Source organism: Falco cherrug, chromosome 5, assembly GCF_023634085.1.
Source record: "Falco cherrug isolate bFalChe1 chromosome 5, bFalChe1.pri, whole genome shotgun sequence".
Taxonomy (NCBI): Eukaryota; Metazoa; Chordata; class Aves; order Falconiformes; family Falconidae; genus Falco; species Falco cherrug.
The window spans coordinates 65,986,720-66,007,970 of record NC_073701.1 but is presented as its reverse complement, the minus strand read 5'-3'; the positions used below and the strand labels follow the sequence as shown (position 1 = coordinate 66,007,970).

Genomic DNA, 21,251 nt, shown 5'->3' with positions numbered 1-21,251 from the left:
GGGTAATAACAGGTGGCCCTGCTTGCAGTACTGAAAAAACAGCTCAAAGGTTAGATGGAAAAAATTAGTATTTTGAAATAAGCATCAGAGGCATAGAGAAAGGTCAAACATAAAAATAATTAAAAAAATTATTAAAGGGAGTGATTAGTTAAATTGAAGTCTCAATTTAAAATAATGATTTTCTTCAGAAAATAGCAGGCATCCAGATTATGGAAAAACTGCTCTTTAAGACAGTTGACTTGAGAGCATTTAAATATCGAGAGCTGGAATCTTCTTTTCTTTTTAACGATGTGGCTGTAGAAAAGATACAAGGTATCATTTCCAAAGACTAACTCTGGTTAGCTGCATATAATTTGACATTCAAGAAGTTTTAATGTTATCAGCTACCACTGCCTGCCACCTGGGATGAGCAACATTTTCTTGACCTATTATTTATATGTCTCTAAACAAAAGTGAGTTTTGATAAGGGGTTTGGATGTGGAAAGCAGAACTTCTCCATTAGAAGAGAGGGTCACAAATGGACTATGCCAAATCCCTGCTTTATTTAAGGGAGAATAAACCTTCGGTAAATATTACATCAAGGTAAGGAAAATTCCGTTGTAGATTGGCACAGACACATGTATGGTGTAGGTGAACGGGTGTTGAAGCCTGCCATGACTGGCAAAGCAGCACCAGTAACATGAGAGGACTTCCACAGTATATAAAACATGAGGGGCAAAAGTTACAACCTGGTGTTCTGAGAGAGAAATTGCTCAGCAGAAGACCTCAGCTGGAAGGGAACCAGGACAACAAACACAGAAGCTAACACCAGCTCCCACCACCCAGGTAAAACCAGTTTAGACAGCAATTGAGATGTCAAGTAGGTCTTATAGTCCATGCCCCTATTACTGTCAGGGAAAAATCCTTTTCATTTTATAGTAATTAAAATGCCCATAGATGTTTTATTAATTCACTCTACAGAGCCACATAGATTTTATAATTCATCCAAGCACTTACAAGTAGTTACTTGTGTTAGGCTGTCAAGACAGAAATGATTCAAAACCTTGTGTACTTAGCTCCTTGGAAGACATATCATTCCCTAACACAATGGTATGAGAAAGACTGCTGACAGTTAGTGATCAAGAGATTTCATTTTGCTTGTCATATGGTGGGTTGTCAACTCTTTTCCCTTTAGATAAAAGCTTAGTTGCATTAGATTTAAATAATGGTGAAGTTGCACGTTAACAGTTTTCAAAAGTACCAAAGTGACTTCAATACTTAAATTCTATTTTCAAAATGCTGTAGCCATGCAAGAACATTAAGTCTCTACAGTAAATGGAACTTAAGGCATTATTACAGGAATTTATGGAAAGGTGGAGAATAAAACCCCTGCTCAAGGGGACTTAAAATTTATACCCTATTCCAGACCACTCATTTAAAATATACAAAGTCTGTAAGTTATTACAACTCTAAGACAAGCTAAAGATTTAAATTTCCATTTTGAACATACTTGGTTGTTTTTACATCAGTGTATCCATGCCATTTTATTGCCAATTTCCTCCCACCCTTCTAAAAAAATTGCTAAATGACAGTTTTAAAGATGGCCTTTACCTCAAAATACAAGTTTTCCTGACTAATGCTCAAGACTTAAGCAGGGGCTGCAATGATCTTTCTACATTTTTTTCTATGAAAAAGATCTATGCAAATTATTCTCTTGAATTTTTTTTTTTAACAGTAAACAAGAACAGCTTAGAGGAGGAAGTGCCTGTTTAAATGTTACTCCCACCCTGCCCCCCCCCCAAGTGAAATGCAAAATCTAGCCACTACATAAAAGCAGAAAAGTATCCCAGCTTTTACTTCTGTTATGATTATTAACCTAGTATTAAGCAAATAAACAATCCATGCGGTTAGTCAATATTTAAAATATTTGTTCTTCTTTAAATATAAAGTAACTTTTGCAGAAACAAACAGAAGTGGCTAGAGACTGAAATAATTCCTTTGATATTGAAGCTGAGTATTTTCTCATTTAAGCTACAAACATCATCTCCCTCATGCCCACAGGGCTTTTGCACTGTGCTTGAGCACTCCACCTCATTAATTTACTGCTCCCCTCAAACCGCTTTGCTCTGATCCTGGTCTGTGAAAGGGTGGTTACAAGCTTAGGTACCACAGGATGTTAGGAGCTTATCTGCATTCATTAATTGTTCTGTATCACATTTAAATGGTGAATTTCTCAAGTTAAGCTGTATTTCCTCTAATACTTCTAGTTTCGCCTGTTATCACAGGTTCCATCTATGTAATGTTGAGAGCAAATACAGTTTGAAATAGGACTGCCATAGCAGCTATAGAACATCTAAAAGCAAAAAAAAATAGGCCAGTCCTTTATTAAATTTTAAAGTATGCCTTCACTACACTCTTGTAAAGATCCAAATAGGGTATTCAAATCTCTAGAGATCACCAGTATAATTTCTTTATCATGTTCCATTTAAAATTTAATTATGTAGTCTACAACAAGAAGTATCTGAGTACTCTAAATAGGTCATGCAATGAACAACTTAATATTATTATAAAGTTTTCCTTGTGAAGATCTGTTCTTTGATGTGCTGTTACACACAAGAAGCCCTTCTTCGAAAAAAACAATATACATTCATAGATGTCATTTAATATAAAAATTGTAAAACTTCTTTATCATATTTTAAGTTAAATTTTCAATTCCTTCTCTAGCCTGAACTTTCCCAAACCATCAGAAATAACAGGGAAATTAGAACTGACACAATATAATTGTGCTGAATATTTTTATATTTTTCTACAGGCAAAGTTAATCTATTAGCTTTCCACCAACTCAGATTTTTCTACTTTTGCCTATCAATGACACACATTCTTTGGTGGCAAGAAGGTAATTTCTTCTTCCTCTTAAATATAATCATTAGAGAACAATCAGCAGTATTTAATGGGGAATGACTACATTAAAAAGTCCCCATTTACCAAGGCACTGTGTTATATTTGCTTTTTTTGAAATGCACATATGTAACTTCTCTTGGTTACTATAGGAGACAAGAAAATAGTCAAAATAATCTCTTTTGTAACTTCTGACTATTTACAGGGATTTGGGGAGCAAATCCCTAAATTCTCTTTTTTAATGCAACTATGTAAAATTCAGAAGGAGCTTTTGAGAATGTTTTTAATCTTTTTTTTTTTCTTTTTTTAAGGATAAAAAAGAAAAAAATAGTGCCACTAGTGCCTAAACCTTCCTGAAAGTCAGACAAAGTATTCCACGTACAGACACATCTGCTCACACTTACATCGCGTGCAGTGAAAACCCTTTCACCAGGTTTACGAATGCTTGAAATGGATTTGATCAGTCCTGGCCACAAATTGATCCACAACTCATTATTGCCCTGAGAAAAGGCATCATATTTGCCTGCACAGGTGAGAGTTAGATTTCTAGTACACAGAGGGCTTTTTCTGCCCCACTGGACAAAATATAACCAGCACACTATGGAAAAGTGTTTATTAGTTTCATCATTTCAAGGTGAAACACCTAAAATGTTATATGCTATAAAGTAGTTGCAGAGTGAAGGTGGAAGATGTGGTGTTGGTGTGGAAATTAGACTGTTTCACTGTTATGAATTAATAATAGCAAAATGGTTCACTTGAAGTTTGAAAGAAGAACAAAAAATATTAGATTAATACATCACAACATAAGATTAAAGCCCTGCAAGGAACTGCTTGTTTAGAGAAATGAAGTAACAGGTGAATCCCCAAGAAGGCTTGAGGACTAGCCAACCTGCACACAGCTGTAAACATTTGTTTTAAATCAAGACAAGATCACTGGTTTTAATATTTATAACACAATTACAATTCCTCGTGCACAGTGCTGGTATAATCTGATTTTCACCTGTGACATCTTGCCACAGCTGAAATTAAAGCCTTGTGGTAATAATTCCAAAAACACATTTAGGCAATCATTAATGGCAAGTATGAAACTGGATGTTTATTCAAGAACCCATCTCTCTCATTTTAACTTTAATTTAAAGTGAAATTCATTTCTGCAGTAAAAGGACTTCATGTTTCCAGTGTATTAGTCATATAATACCTAATCAATTGCGGCATGCAGTCAAACTGGAAATATTTTAGCACTAAACCAAGTAAAAGATTCAGCTAAGTGTTGTTATTGACATTCCCAATCAAGGAGACAGCTGCTCTGTTGAATCCCTGGTTTAATTTTATTTTTTTTAATACGTATTAAGAATTTCAATTAGTTTTCAATGAAGGTGAATAAAATCTTTTACATGTCAGGTAGGCCTGATCACTGGTCAGCACTTCAAAGGCTTGGCAAAATTTCACCAGAATATTTGCTTGCACAACTGAGGATATAAGTGATGGTATGTCTTAAAAAGAAACGTATCTAATAAATGAACAACTGATATAAATCACGCAAATTTCTACCCACAGAAGAAAGTAATACCTTACAGAGGGGGGAAACTGCATCATGTAGAAAGAAAAACTATGTTTTTACAGCTTGTCAATACAGACAAGCCAACTAATACACACCACAGGCACCAAAAAGGCAGGAAGACATTTTTTTCTCTGCCTTAGAAGCAGAAATAACTTCCCTGTACTACCATGCTTAAGGAAAACTGACTTTCTTGTTGAAATATTCTTTTTACATTATATATTGTATGAACTACAATGCTGGTATTAATCAGAGGATAACAAAAACCTGCAAAACCATGACCCCATTAAAACCCCCTGTTCCTCAGAGAGCAAAACTGGTGGCAGAAGATGCAAGATGACTGAGAGCACCATTATTTCTCCTCACCAAGCATCTCTGCTAAGTGACAGGTTACCATACGAGATATTTTTTTCCCCTTCTCTCCACCCTTTTCTTTATCTGCATGATTACAGCATTTTATTGCATCCTCTGACAATCTGTAGGCAGGTCTCTCTTCAAAAACCTCTTTTGCAGCCTGGGAGTCTTGTCTAGTTCTATTATTTTATGAAAAGCTTTCTCAGCATAGAAGAATTTGGTCTTAGCTGCTTTCCTGCTTTCCAAATGAAAAAGCCTTAAAATCACACTGTTTTTTCCTCCTGCCTCCTAAGTTTCCCTCCACTCATCCCTCAGGTGAAATTTAAAGCAAGAGCCAAACCACCTGCAACGGGTATAATTGCACAGCTGGAAGGAAGCCACATCTGGGATTTTTCTCATCAGGTGCACAACTGTGTTAAGCCTCAGAGCAACTTGGATGTGTCACTTTAAGCTCTGTACTTTTGGTTGTGCCAGTATTTCACAGCCCTTTGTCATGCTCTGTGTGTTCCCCTCCCTGCACCCCCAGTTCTCAGTATCCCAGTAGTTTTCCTTAGGAAAAGGATCATGTTCTGGCTCAAAAGGTCGTGCTTCTTTCAGCACCTTCCAGACATCGATACACAGATGCAGTTCAGAACAACTTGCTTACCTTGGTAATGTTCCAGATAACTCTGTGGCAGTCTCTCTGAAAGACACAAAGCGAGGGAAAATTAGCTTCTGTTTAAAGAAGCTATAAAATTTTAAAGATACCTTTATACTGCTTGTGTTTTATAGGAGTGCAGACACATATACGCAGCTTTATATGCAAATATGTTGCTTGCGGATGTGGTATCCGCACGATCATATACAAAAGAATGTGAAAAACAGATGATGGAGTGTGATCTAAGGATTTCATCAGAATAAAGTTCTCAATGGTTCAATTACTCATCTTTTAGGCATAAAATTATCACCATTTCAAATGCCAGCTCTGCATGATCCTACATAGCCAAAATGTAGCACTGGGCCAATTTTCCAGTGGAAAAAATTCCCTTTTTTCAGTGCTGCAGCAAAAGCAATATATTAGACAGATTTATAACCATGTCATGCACTGAAAAAAAAACCATGTTAATGTTAAATCTTCTTACACTGGGTTTTAGGTAATACTTATTTTCCAAAGATGTGATTATTTTTTTTACTTGTTTGAATCTGTTTTGTAGGTTTGCAATTACTTTGAGGGAAACTAAGTATGAGATAGTGAAAGTGGTCTACTGTAACCGGCATGTCACATTAAAGCACAATTAAATACATTATTATTACCTATGCACACAGCCCTTAAAATACATCCCAGATCTACAACCACCACCATATGTCCTTGCTTCCCTCCCCAGCACGTTTGCTTCGACTTTCTCCAAACACCAGGAAAACAGCTGGATAGCTCCCCGTTTCTCCTTTCTTTCCCATGTATAATACTGAAAAAAAAAACCAGAAAGGAGGCATTAAGGTGGCTTATTTACTCCACTTGAGCAGAGGTCCATCTCATCGCACACTTTGCTCACCCGGTTATGAAATCCCCGTCCTATGTTTATGTTTGCTGCATGGAAGGCAGCTGGTTAGTTCATATACTATTTGTTTCAGCTGAGATCCAAATGGCAAAATTTCACATCTGTAGCTTTGAACTTGAGGTGTGGGACAATTCTCACCATAATACTCTCTTCTCCTTGTTTACAGTTGAGGAACAGAAAATCTTCCATCCACTTTTACACGCAGGGGAGGTGGTGGTGGTGGTGGTAATGGTGGTAATCTAATCTTTTTTGGGGGGTGGAGGTAATTAAGACAGGTCTCAAAATCTTCCTTGCCTTAACAATTCCTAAAACCATGGACCTAGTGATATCTAAGTATGAAACCAAGCCTACACATTTTTGTTGTGAGGGTATAAACCCTATAAATACAGTTTGAACCCCCAAGCTTATTGTCTTTATGACTCCACAGAGGAAATGAAAAAAAAGAAAAAAGGAAGATAGTTTTGAAGGCTCTTGTAGAGTTTTACCATGCTCTGAAGCCACTGTTTTTTGATGGGGCAGCTAGAGAATTATTATACTTAAACCCACAATAATTCAGAACTCCTCTTTAGTTCTGGATCCCCCATGCTTTTTAGCACTATATGAACCATGAGCAGTTACAAGGATCTTGGTCTTTTAATTATTGATTTATTTTTTTTTTTTATTGAGCACCCCACAGTGACACCCAGGCTTTTTCCTTAATGGTTACACTGGCAATTGTAGACTCCATTACAGTGTCAGAGAAGATAAAATGGTCACTCTAAACATGCATGGCTTTGCATTTTCATTGAGTCTCTATCTTCAAGCTGTGCAGTTTGCCTGTCACAGAAGGTTGCCTTAAACCTCCCAGTGTTTTGCTTCAAAAGGCACAAATCAGAACCACACTCAGGGGTTGCAAAGAGGAATAAGCAAAAAATAAAAAGTTGGCTCACACCCTTTTCTTGCACACACCGTTCAGCAAGATATTTAAGCCCTCTCAGAAGAGCCAGCTCCCACCCTGGCAGACTGGTACATACTCAGCAGGTGCCTGTGATGAACAAAGTCCATGATGTAAATGACATCAAAGGTGAGAGCCAGGAGCAAGAGGAAGAGAATGTAGAGATAAGAAAATGAAATTAGAGTGGAGCAATACAGACTTGGCTTCTATGGGGTAATTTGATACAGCTGTACATTTTAGATATTTTATTTTCATTAAGCTTCTGCACACTGGTATCATACCACCTCATTTTTCAAGCCCTACTCATGACTTACACGGTTCAAAGAATTAGCATGACGTTTTCTGTAACCTATTAAAGAACCAGATCACTAAATGGTTCCAACAGCCTGGAAATTTTTCCTTTCCACCACTAATCACAGGCGTCATCTCCTTTCACTGAAATGCTTTTCTGGGGAAAGAACCTGGACTAAAAAGTCAGTCCGGGTGTTGCTTTGTGTCTTCTTCTAAAAGGACTCCCTAGCCTTTAGCTACCTATTATCACTCTAATAACAGAATAGCACAAACCTTATTGCTTTAGAGTATGGGAGCATATTTTATAAAATAGCGGTTGCTCATCCAGTTTGAAGAAACAACCAGGCGAATTGCAGGGGGGTATTGCAAGAAGCAGAAGAAGCTGGGTTTAAAAGGGGATGCTAACCTGGAAACACACTGTCATCTTCTGAGCAGAGCAGTAAGTGACTGGTGCATCTAAATTTCTACAGATTTTCATTTTTGTTAAATAACCCTTTCTACAAGAGCTGCTGGCATTATGAAAACAATTATTAAATAGTCAATACGGTGGTAAAAAATCTGAATGTGATCAGAACGTTAAACAAAGACACTGCAGGCCTTTAGCATATACATTTTAAATGAAATTAATTGTGTTGCCAGTTTCACATTTGGTCAGACCGTATTCCTGTTGTAAACAATAATATGTAAGGTAAAGATTTTTGAAGTACGGATCAAGCTCAAATAAAACTCTAAAACTCACAAGTAAAAGAGAAGTCTGATTAGTTCCCAACTATCCAAAGATTTCACTCTTTCTCACCAACTCAGTAAACATTTAAACCATGTAAAAAAAATCAAGAATCCCTTTAGATTATTAAACGAAACCTATTACTTTCCTAGAAAACAAACACAATTATCCCAGCAATGTCACTGGAAATACATGGTACACGGAATGCTGAAGATGGTTAATGTCCACTGTAAGTGTCCTATAAATATCAGGAATTGAAACACTGCTCTATAAATATTTTTCATGGGAGTTTAAAAAAGAAAATCTTATGGAGCAAATTACTCACCAAGAAAACCCTTAAAGTTTACTTAAAGATAATGGGTACTCATTCTGCAGTATTTCAAGAAAGTGAAGCTAGACTTATACAACCAATTTTCAGATCCCTAGTACTCCCAAATGGCACATACAATAAATATAACTCGTAATTTACTGTATCTACAGAAAAAAAAATATTTCTTTTTCTTGGATAAAAACAAGAGAACGATACAACGCAAAGGGAGAATGAATATAAGACCCCGTATTTTCACGTCCTGCCTGTAATACAAAAGGATGACCTTGAAAAAGTGAGGATGTAAACAAACGTAAATGCTTCACCAAGGCTGGTCCGAATTCCAGTGAAATCAGTGCCAATGTAAGCGGCACAAGCTAATGCACAGCAACAACACTAAGGACAGAAGAGAACAAGGCTAAAGACTCTGGAAGAGCTGTTAGGTGGAGGGTGACATTACTAAGTGCTGTTGCAGCATTTCCAGGAAGGTCACTTACAATTTCCCAGAATTTTGTGTTCAGCTGCACAGGACCGATCTGGGTCAGCATGATCCGTACATATGGAAGATGAAGGTGCTGTTGAAGCCAGGAGGGTGCTGGGTGGGAAGTCTGCACCCCAAAATGCTACCCTGTCACATGTGATCTTCCAAAAAAATCAGATTGCAGGTTTACAAATTTTGCACTAGACCTGTGAGGAGTTTTGACCTAGTGAAGAAACCCTTCTTCCTCCAGAAAGGACTGTGTAGCTACCCTCAAAGCCCAGAAAGCCAGTGTGGGCGAACCAAGAACCACACACACATTTTGTCATTTCTCCCTATAGGCTGAGAAATCCTTCCTGTAGGCTTGGAGTAGGATGTGTACCAAAGCTGAAATGTATAAATATTTTAGTCCAAACCTTATAGTGAAGTGGAAGTGGGAAGATCTGCAATAAAAATCAGCAAAGAAACTTTACTGCCTATTAGTTTTGTTTAAAGAAAGTTGTTCAGGAAAACTCTTCAGAATATTTGGGAAGTGTTGTGTTTGTATTAAATGTTTTGTTCATAGAGAAATCATATGGTCCTCTTCTCTCAGATGCTGACTGGCAGCTGTTGTTACCCCCCTACATGCAGGTAGCTCTGAGGTTTAACTGCAACACATTAGTCCGGTTTAATACTCTGCATCGTGCTTCTGCAGAGATGTAAACTGAGGCACAAGAGATGGCAGGGGTTTAAAGGGCAACTGAAGTAATTTTGTGTATATTCTGCTCGATGCATGCCAGGAAACTTAGCAAGTACTGAGTTCAAACCATGCGAGTCAAGACTATGCTTAGAAACATTTTTTTCTTCTGCAGGATCATGACCCTCAGTGATTTAGAAAGCCTTAAGTCTCCATCGAAAACAATTTTTGTTGTGAATATGAAAGCATATGGATTCAAACTAAGCAATCTGTCGGGGTGCTGGGGGAGATGCAAAAAGAAAGGCAGTAACACATTCCTGCAAGCGTGTCACCATTCTTCCTTTTCCCATCTCACACTTTGGGGAGAGGATAAAGCCTGCCTACAGCACAGGAGGCACATGAGGATAAGGACATAAGGATAAGGGCAGAGCTGAAGAAGGGATCTGTATGGTGTGCTATTAAGAAAGCAGCACAAATGCAAGCAGAAAACCCCCAAGATGCAGGATATGGGAATCTTCCAACTTGTGAAGAGAAGCATCCAAACCCTGAGGTCATGGTTGTAGGCAGCAGAGCTGGCAGTTGTTTCAGCCAGAAGGGTTAGAAGGTCCTGTCTTCTCCAGGACAAGTGACCATGATCCCTTTGATTCCCCAGGACACGTAGCAGCAGTTAGTTCTACTACTCACCCTCATTTTCCATAAAGCACAAAAAAATCCTAAAGGTTAAGCTAATATAAAGCTGATATTTCTGGTTTGGGTGAAATGTTCAGTCCTTTACTAAACAGAGTCCTATACACCTGGCACAAGCATTAATCACACTGAAAGGGATATATTTGTGAACAGAAATAAGTACAGGTTGAAGAGAAATAAGGTATTTGAGAGGATCACTTGGATATGTATTTTTCCAGGGATACCCACTATGGGCAAACTGGATATGCCAAGTGGGCTGGTAAGATGTGTTAACAAATTGCAATAATGTTAATAACTAGGAAGTTCTACCTAACACTGCATAACCATGAAGCTTTTCTTTTGTTTTGCCCCACAGGCAAATCTGGCTTGCCAAAACAAACACCACATCTGATGCTTTCAACCACTCTTTCCTGGCTCTGCCTACATGTAGGCAGGGAGCGGACACTGTACCACCAACTCTTTACACTACGCTCAGCAACACAAGAAAAACAGGGTAGAGAGGGGTCCAAAACATACATAGCACTGAACTACAGCCTCTCAGCTACAGCGTGATGACTTCTCTGACCACCAACTCAAAAGGGATACATCCCATTAATTTCAATGGCTTTTAACCAGACCATCAATGAACAGCTTTTTAAGTTGTAGGGGTCCGTGCTTGTGCTCATGCTCACCGCTGTTGTGTAGACACGCATCAGTGATGTGGCAAGAGAAAAGGCGGCTATGAATTATCAGTATAAAGCAGAACTAAATAAAAGTTTACAAAGAGAAAATAAGGGTTTCCCACTTAATGCAAGGGAGAACAGCTGAAGAGAAAAATTAAATTAGCTTTTAAAAGAAAGTTGTATCAGGAGCAATATAATTACTTGTTTGGAATTTCACCAAGACTTGGGAGTCAATGCCTCTACTCTTGCAGAAAAGTGCCATGGGATTTTTAATGACCACGAACGGTCAGGACATTGATTTCACATTTCAGCTGAAAAATGGCACCTCCAAAGACACATTGTTGTCTCTGCTCTACCTAAAATCACATGGGGGACTATGTCTGAATTGACCTGGAAGAATTAATAATGCGTATTGAAATACCGTTGTGAGGCACAAGATATTTTACCGGTCTTAAATTGGATACTTTCTCAGCTTTGTTAGAGTGCAGCAAAATAAACAAGCTACGTTTGGATAAAATACGGGATTTCAATTTTGGATTCAGTGTGCTATGACTAATTTGATGGATTCCACAGAAGGTTTTGTTTCCTCTATATCACATGCTTTTAGCATATCTTTTTCCTATAATTGTTCCCTATGACCAGTAGAGATCAAAATGTTAGAAAACAATTTCATCTTTTAAAAAAATAAAGATATTAAAAACAAACAAAGGTTTCAAACTGATACTTTTATAAGTGTTTTCTTTCATGCAGTAAGCAGCAAATACATTGCCTTTTATACTTCACAGAGCTTAGCTACCTAACAAGGCTCATATATTTGCAGCAGAAATATGGCATGAACAGTTTCTGAATGTGCTATTTAAGTACAAGCTAAATACTCTTTTTTTAGGAAGTGATGTAACTAGTTCATATGTAAAAATCTATTTCTATACAAGCTGACATTCTGCAAGATTAGCTGACTGAGATAAAGGACATGAGCAAACATGCTTGTTGTTTTCTCCCATGATTATTTTTAAAAGCTGCATTTTCCACTATTCTAAATTTGCTACTTCTGAATTTTTCATTCCTCCTTAGGTAAGGAGGAAAGAAATCTCCGTGTATTCAGCAAGCAAAAGAGTGTAAGTCCAGTGTACATCCACCATACAAATAATACCCCAAATAAAACATGCCTTCGTCATTGTGGCTATTTCATACATTTCATAAAAATTTAAGTTTCGATTTAACAAGTCCCCCGGTACCTCAGCATCTTTGAAGACAGCAATATTATAAAACTTAAAGCATAATTCAGGCCAGATCCTCACTCCTTGCTATTTACCTACAAATCCCAGCTAAGATCTTATCCTCTTGTCTAAGTACCCACCAAGGACGTCAGATGAAAGCTCCTCTCTCTTACATCTTCTGCTCTGGTATTAAAGCGCAAGATAAAAATGAATAGGTGGAAGACACACAGCAGTGTGTCCATTTTATAGATTGGTAACGGGGGCACAGATAGAATGCAATTTAGCCAGGGTCATCAGGGAGAAATGCCAGGGCATAGAGAAGAAATGAAGAAAGATCTCACTTTGGTGCTTTGCTCCAAGGTCAGAGCCTGCCATCATGGATGTGCAGATATGGCTGTTGCAGCACAGCGACTGCCGTTGCCGTGTGTTTTCTCAGGAAAGTGCTGCATTTTGAAAGTTAACGACTCAGAAACCAAGAAAGGAAGCGCCACGGGTACAGAATTTGGCTCTCTGGGGCACAGCAATCAGCAGGAAGAACGTGTGGGAGAATCCACCACAGTACCAATTCCTGCATCCTCACCCTGTTAGTACAAGGAGAGAAAAGAAGTGATGAACAGGCTCCTGCCTCAGGGAGCTGTGTGAGCTCAGTGGGAGGAAAATACCCTCTGTCTCTCTCCAAAATGAGAAGAAAGATCATCCAAAAGAGAGCAGACATTCCTCCCCATGTGCTCATTAAACTTGCTGCATCCTCCCTGCGTAGAAAATTTTGCACATTCGGTATTTGACGGACCTGCAGCTCATGCTACCATTTCCATTGGCTGCAGTGTTACACGTTACCACCATCTCTTCCTCAAAGGAAGGAGAGGGTACAAAGGAAAGGACGGGAATCACGCCTGAAGTCTCAGCAGTAATTTGAGGTCAAACTCAGTTGTACAAATATAGAACTAAAGAATAACTCTGGGCCACGTGTTAATTCCACAGAAGAATCATGCAATTATAGAATGGTTTGGGTTGGAAGGGACCTTAAAGACCATCTAATTCCAACCCCCCTTCCATGGACAGGGACACCTTCCACCAGCCCAGGTTGCTCCAAGCCCCGTCCAGCCTGGCCTTGAGCACTGCCAGGGATGGGGAACCCACAGCTGCTCTGGGCAGCCTGTGCCAGCGCCTCACCGCCCTCATGGTAAAGAGTTTCTTCCCAGTATCTCATCTAAATCTAACCCCTACCTTACCCCTCATCCTATCACTACACTCCCTGACAAAGAGTTTCTCCCCATCTTTTCTGTAGGCCCCCTTTAAGTAGTGGAAGATCCTATAAGTTCTCCCTGGAGCCTTCTCTTCTCCAAGCTAAACAACTCCAAGAAATCATATAATCACAAGGATGCATAAGATATATGAAGACACACATAAAAATTATTCAAGTACTATAGATGGTGATTGCCTAGATTCTTTCCTTAGTTTCTAGGAAACAGTACAGGGCTGTAGTAAGTATCTTTTGATACTTAAGACTTTGTCATATTTGTGTAGGGTGCGGGGAGCAGTTATATGTACCATCCACACAAGCGCCTTTTGTGATGTAACAGCTGTTGGTTGGGTCAAATGCTGACATCTTCAGGGATGAATACCAGAAAGATAAATCCACCCTAACGACTGCTTTCCACTGAATGCCCACACTTTGCTCTCCCCCTGCTCCCTCCAATTTCACATGCTAACAGTTCACAACTTTGGTATTCCATGGTGTTGAATGTTTTCACTAATATACACAGATGTGAATCTGAATCCACTCAAAAAATTTGGAGGCTTTATTTAAACTTTTTTCAGAGAGATTCTCCACCAAAAAATGCCATGCTTGGAAATGGCTTCTCATCCTGGTCTCACAATACAGATCAGAACAACTTGGATACTTCAGCTGTTATGTATTCAAACACTTACTCATTTTCTTACCCAATGCAGACTGGCAGAAACAGGAATCTCTGAAGTTTTGTGAAGCTGGGGAACTTCTGAAACAATGCGAGATGTTAAAATATAGGCAACTTATAAGACCTAACATTAGTTAGGAAGGGGATGGCCTTGCTTGCTTAATTCAATATGCAAACAACTCGTTTTTCTACAGGAACTGCATTTGCAGCTACCAGGGAAAACACCAAAACAAAACAAAACCAAACACAAAAAAGCCCACAACCCCTGCCCTCAAACATCCCCTCCCCCCCACCCCAGATTTCCAGGCTTTGAGGTCTTCCTACTTCCAGTTTTGAAAGCTGTGAAGTCTTACAGTATTTTTCACTCAGAAGGCAGCAAATACCAGAAATCTCACAAGGTCAGGTCTTGCTGAACTGCTGTGCAGTACAGGAGGGATACTGGGCATGGCCACATGCTGTACCACAGGCACATGCAGACTCCTCTGTCTACACTCCCAGCTATAGAAACAGAAAACAGCTTTAATAAATGCTGCAGCTACTTTAACCCAGCTCTGAGGCAGCGTTCAATGACTTTGGAAAAGCCTGCTTTTCTTTATGAGAGGTTTCATTGGATGGATACAGGAACTTCCGAAAACATCCCTACCTAGAACACTGGTGTTGCCAGCATCTCCTTCAGACATTCACCCATATTGTCTTTTAATCTACCTGCTGAAACAGACACTGCCTTTCTCTCTACTGGTTCATCAAGGCTAAAGTTACTGCTTAGCTCCCTTTGTGTCCTGACAACTTCTTGTGATCCAACACAATAAAATGATGATGTCAGGTTGAAATATGGGATGGGAGAGGAAAAAAGACAGAAAGGACCCTATAAGCAAGCCTGCTGGCCAGCAGCCTGTGTCCTGTTAGCTGCAGTTCAAAACAGTCCTTATACTATTTGCATAAATACTGCAGTATCTTCTGGAGTATCTCAGCGCAAACCACAACAGATGTTGGATGCTATTATTTCTTCATTCTTGCTCATTTGTTGTTCATCTGTTATTTTTTGCCTTTTTTTTCCCGTCCTGCTACCTGTCCATCCACAAATCAGAAGTGTTTAAAAAAATACAGTCAAGCTCTTTTCTTACTGGTTCCTTTACCACTGCCCTAAATTAACGGGACAGGGGAAAAGGGAGATTAAGATCTAATTCACTGTCTTATTTCTGACCTTAAAAGGATGAGATTAATTTATTTTTGACAGTCCTAAGCAGAGAGAATAAATCTGCTGAGCTGGCCACCTCAGGAAGTTGAAGTACACAAGTACCACCATTCTCTAATGAGTTCATTAATGTTATGGAACAATATATTGATGGTGTTGTGAAATTATATAAAGCATTTTAAGGTGTGAGTTACCAGTCATACAAATCTACAGGCAAGTCCTTTTCTCCCCAACCACATCCAAACCAAAAGATGTTAAGATAGTTCTTTAATGGCAAAAACTATTAGGCTGCAATATATAGCAGGTACATCCATTAATCATCAGACCATTTATGTTCTGTAATTCTACCACAGTTAAATAACATGGACTGCTAAGTACCTGAATCGGCTATTAGCAAGCATTCCTGCTCATTAAAACTCACTTATTTAGACTTTAGCAATAGTAAATGTAACCAGCCCTGGAGGAGTGTCACAGTGCTTGGAAATGGCACATTAAGCTTCATTTACCCAGCTACACTCACAGGCAGAGGGGGAAGGGAAAAATACAGTGACAGGTCCATAACGAAGCTCAGAAGCTTTTTGAAGCTGCATTAAGAAAATGACAAATCTTACAAAGAGAGCCATAAAGCTTCCTCAAGTACAACAGTTCTGCAAGGAACTATTTATCATAGTTTGTTGAAAAGACTCCTACGTTTGATACTATTGGACTGTGAGAGCTGATTATTAAATATAATTACAGAAGTAGCACAGACATAATAGTTTATTGCAGAGCATAAGCAACACTGTATTAACAAAGAGGAGTGGGGAACATGTTCAGCATTTGGAATCATATCATTAGCTTTTCTGGGAACACATACACAAATGTATACACATTTAATTCCACATTATCTTCTACTAACCAGAATTATTTCTGATCAGGGTCAATGCATCCATCTATACTTAAGAGTGAGAAAACAGTAGCCAAAGTGGATTGCTATTTGGGTTTCAGCTTTTATTCCTTTTCTACTTAACACAGATTTACTAAAAAACACCCACAGCCTGCTGTCAAGAAATACTGCTAACATTTGGTTATTAGCAGCCCTGTAATAGATACATTTTTGCTATGGTGCTGCCATTTGAAGGAAACACTTTATTTAGAATATTCCAGTTATTAGGAGATTCTCCATGCAATAAACCCTTTGAAACAGCAAGTGTTGATTTCTTACTGCTACCTAAAGAATGAGTATAACGTCTATTACACCTACATCTTCGCGTGCTTGCTTGTGTATCTAGCCATGCATTTTACCTTTTCTTTGTGCTGTGAGTAATTTCACCCAATTTCTCAGTGCTGCTTCTCACTCAGAAATCTGCCACTCACTTATGCATCATTATCCTCCTTGGTGAAACTCCTTTTTTAAAAGCACATGGCTCTTTCATAAAGCCATCTCTACTGCTTTGGGGTAGGCATACACACTTCTCCCAAACTACAAAACCAAACAAACTTAGAAGTACAGCTCCTTACAACTGGAGCTATAGCTTGTGCCTGCAAGCAGGGCAAAAAACCAACCCTAAACCAGCAGTCTGAAAGATCCCTTCTGGTCCACAAAGTTCAGGCTGAATCAACTCTGCTGCTGGTCTAAGACTGCAACATTTTGCAAAACTATGTTTTGGAAGGAAGGCATTTGGTGACAGATGGATTGTATTTATTTTTGGGTAAAAGGAACAGCTTAAAACAGGTTGGGAACATTGGAGAGGATCCTGGCACATCAAGAGAAAAACTGAATGCATGTGAAGTACTCAAGTGAGGCAAAAATTACCATCACAAGAACATGTACACATTCATCAATAATATGGTGCACACTGACCCTCACTCTTTCAGCACTGGTCTGTTTTGCAGCAGGAAATACAACCAGTTGTCTTGAAGGCTCAACCGCCTCCTTTAAGCATCTGCATTCCCCCTTTAGTTCACAGCTTAATGTTTCATAGGCAAAATTGCGCTCAAAAACAGGAGCTGCATGCACACAGCTGAGAAAAAAAGGCTGTAAATCAGGTGCAAAGAGAAGAAATCAGAGTCTACCTTCAGGCATTCACATCCACAGATTTTGTTCAAAGCAGCATTTTCACATGGGCTAAAGACTCATGGGCTACATTTTCGAGGGGTTTGAATCTCAAAAACCTATGGATAGATTGCTAACAAAGACTTTCAACCATGCTGCAAAATCCTTGGGAGCTCAGTGCTGATTCTACTGAGATGCTTAAAAAAAATCCCACTAACCATCTATCTGCATCGGTAGATACACAAGGGCATTTGAGAAAATCTCTCCCGGTCACATCACATCATTGGCATACAAGAAAAACAAGTTTTCCTTTTGAAGGTTTTTGACTCATTTGGAACAGACAAATCACTGCAGCAGCACTTTCCAAGTGACAATTATCTTGCCACAATAGCCATAAAAATAAAATAAAAGCAACACGGATGGAATCTAAAGTAGATCAACTAAATTATACATAACTATATTCATAAAACTACACCTCTGCTCAAAGTTGCTCTGCACACTACACATATGCCAGGATCTCTTAATCTGCTGCTGATGTGCTACATACTGTCGTCGTGTGCAATTACAGTTAGCTATAATTAAGAACAATTGCAGCTTTTATTTCTCCACTTGTTCTTTAAAAAGCACAGCTGTAATAAAACTTTTTTCCCTTCCATTTTTATTTTTTTTTTTAACTAAGGTGAATATAATTATACATGCCTATAACATCTCCAGTAATTAGTTTGACTCAAGTTTCTTCTGGAATGATTTTCATTTTAACTGTCAGATCTGCCATCTATAGTCAATAGAATACATTGTAAAAAAAATCCATCATTAACCTTTTTTCACCCCATAAATCTGCAAAAGAACTTGAAGAAATAGAAGAATTAATTGCTCAAACATTTAAAGGCCAAATTCAACCAACACCCCTTCCCCAACAATACGTTCTTAATCATACTGAAACGTTGTTGTTATTATTATTATTATATTTGTTGTTATTATTAGTTGCTGTTGTTATACTATCTAACTATAACAATAATAAATTAAAGCTGGATATAAAAGGTATTTGGCATCTCTCTATATTTTATAGGCTACTTTCCAGCCCTATTCTCATAAAAGAATCTCTCTACTGTATCTTTGTTTAGAATCTACATGTGATTACTAACCATGCAGACTGCAGGGAAAAGTAATTAAATTTAATAGAAGCCACCCTCATTCTTGAAGCTGCCCTCAATTTAAACCATAGAAGGAGAGTAATTAAATTTAATGTGTGCCACAGCTTTTAAATGAAGATATGGCATGTAAAATTCTCTCACTCTGTAATGCATCTTTTCTGAGCACTGCAAAATAGGTGTTGTGATGCAAAAAGATAGTGAAGTACAACCACCAAGTCGTGTTCAGTTTTCTTTTTCTACTAGCTATCTGTTCCAAGAGGTGAGGCCTTTGTATCTACTAAGAACAGCATAATCTAAATCATGGAGTAGGATCACTGAAAGGTTTCCTCATCCATCATTTGCACACATTATCTGCTTTGATTAAGTTCAGAGGAAGCTCTTGCAGTAAGGTCCATCTTTTACATGTTTTTAACAGGTGTAACAGGTTTCTGACGACAGCCACAAGTCTCTATAGCACAGACTGTTCGCCAAGAAGAGCCTCCCCCGAAGTAGCTGAACTAGAAGCAGGGAATGATGAAATGCATTTCAAAACACAGCCTCAGATCGCCCATGTATGTCTTCAGTCTTCTTTAAGTAACCAGAAGAAAAAAGTCAAGGCTTAGTTATTTTCCCAAGCAATAGTCTTAATGCTTTTACGCAGAAATACAAATTATAAACCAGAGCTAATGAAAATATTTCACTCTTGCAAAGATGAACTTAATGAATGAGGAGCTCTGAGACATTTCAGAGAAGCATTTCCCTTTCCCAGCTTTGTAGGCTGTCTCGGTATTTATAAATAAACATTTCCTTGCAGAGAATCACAGAAGTTTCATCAGCTGGATTAAAATAAATGGGGAATCTGGAGGCTTGATTTACTTTGTAAAAGGGAAGGTGACTGCCACTGTTTGTTCAGCAGGTTAGACCGAGGTACTAAACTCACAATTGGTTCACAGAACTGCTCACAACCTCCTTCCAAGCAGCCTCCCCTCCTGAACACAGATTTTCACCTACTGTTGAGGCTGAACAAAACTTTTACAGTGAAATGGAGACCAGACTTGAAAAGACAAAACCTGGAACAGAATTTCAAAGACCTTTTGGTCCAAAGGCTCCCCCAGAAAACAAAACAGTAAAAAAAGTACAAAGAAAGAAAGGGGGTGGGTGTAAAGAGATCCTTTATTTGAATTTTAGACCCCACCACAAACTTACTGTGTACTTCTGCAAGAGAGGGGTTGAATATTCCATTTTAGCTGCATAGAGGACTGATGCCTGCACCCCTGGTGCACACCCTACGTCACAGGAACTTGTATGTATAGTGACATTCGCACGCATTTCATCTGGCTTTCATTTATTTGCAAAAATATCAAAAGTGAAAACCCATAACAGTAAACATGAGGCAACTGCGGTTTCATGTCTGGCTGTCTCCCTGACAAAGCCCACAATCCTATATCCCTCAGTTTAAGGGCTGTTCAATAGGGAGATGTGCACTTTGAATCTTAAAGCCACTGCTAATATAAATTGCAAGCAATTTACGAAAGAGACTGCATTTGTAGTTATTTTTAGTTTCATGGAAGAAGAGATTTGTTTATACATATAATGACAAAAAAGTTGGATTTTTTTGGTTTTAAAGTAGCAAAATAGGGACAAAATTGCTGTTTAAATTCTAATTTTTACTCGATTATATTTTAAAGTGATCCTACCAGATGTTGGAACTAAAGCAACATGATTTTGCTATATTTATAACAGCTTCAAAATATTTCAACATTTACAAAGAGAGTAAGTCTCTCTACTAATGCCAGGACAAGAATAAGCTCAAATGCTATTATACATGATGGTTCTTAATAGTTGGCACAGTGAGAGGAGAAATGTCTCTATAACAACAGTATCAAGGAAACTTGCACCGCAAATATCACATAATCACAAGGAGAAGGGGAAGAAAAAAAAAAAAAAAAAAAAAAAAGATTTGTGGAGAGTGTTAACATGAGGACGTAACATCCACATGCTCCCAAATACTGAGGGTGGATGTCAACCAAGGCAAGTCATGGTCTCTTTCCTCCTCGTTCCTAATCTGAAATCCCTCTTCCCATCCAAACTGCCTGCTGTTCATGCCTTCTGCTTCCTCTTAGGAAGCAGTATCCTTTTCTCACATATTTCCCAATCAATACTTTGGCACTTTTGCTGTTGGCTACCAACAAGACAACTCCCACTGTTCCCTTATACGCCCTCACACTTTCCCCTAGGGGCTTCAACAGAAATGTGGGTTGTGGACTGACTGGTCAGCAGCTTGGGGGAAACAAATAAACCAAAGAAAAAAAAAAAATCTTCAGAAGCCTCTCCCCTCAATTTCCACCCACAGCGATTGCTGGACTTACAATACAACCTTCATCCCTCATCTCATCCTCTCTTTGGAGGTTGTGGGTCTTGCAGGGTCCTGTCACAATTGTCAAGTGCTCCAGGTGTTGGTGGGATGTAATTCAGCCTGTGATGCCAAAGCAGCAAGGCTCCCCCAGCCACTGGCATATGCCACTCAACTGGTTAAAAATTGAAGCAGAGCAACTGCGAAATTTTTGAACAAATGCTTGGAGATTATGGAGCACACGTTACAGCTGTAACCACCCACAGTTCCCTCCTACAGAGCAGAAACACTGAAAGCAAAGACCATTCACTGC

The 21,251-nt window shown here is 38.7% G+C and overlaps 1 protein-coding gene across 3 annotated transcripts in view; it reads right to left on the bottom strand.

Moving 5' to 3' along the window:
* Positions 1-21,251, bottom strand: part of CELF2 (CUGBP Elav-like family member 2) — a 376,856-nt gene that overhangs the window by 303,645 nt on the left and 51,960 nt on the right. For all 3 annotated transcript variants that reach the window (XM_055710556.1, XM_014283718.3, XM_055710559.1), the window contains one exon: positions 5,436-5,471. In XM_055710556.1, coding sequence (XP_055566531.1) covers positions 5,436-5,471 — 36 coding nt within the window. Of the gene's footprint in view, positions 1-5,435; positions 5,472-21,251 lie in introns of those variants that run through there.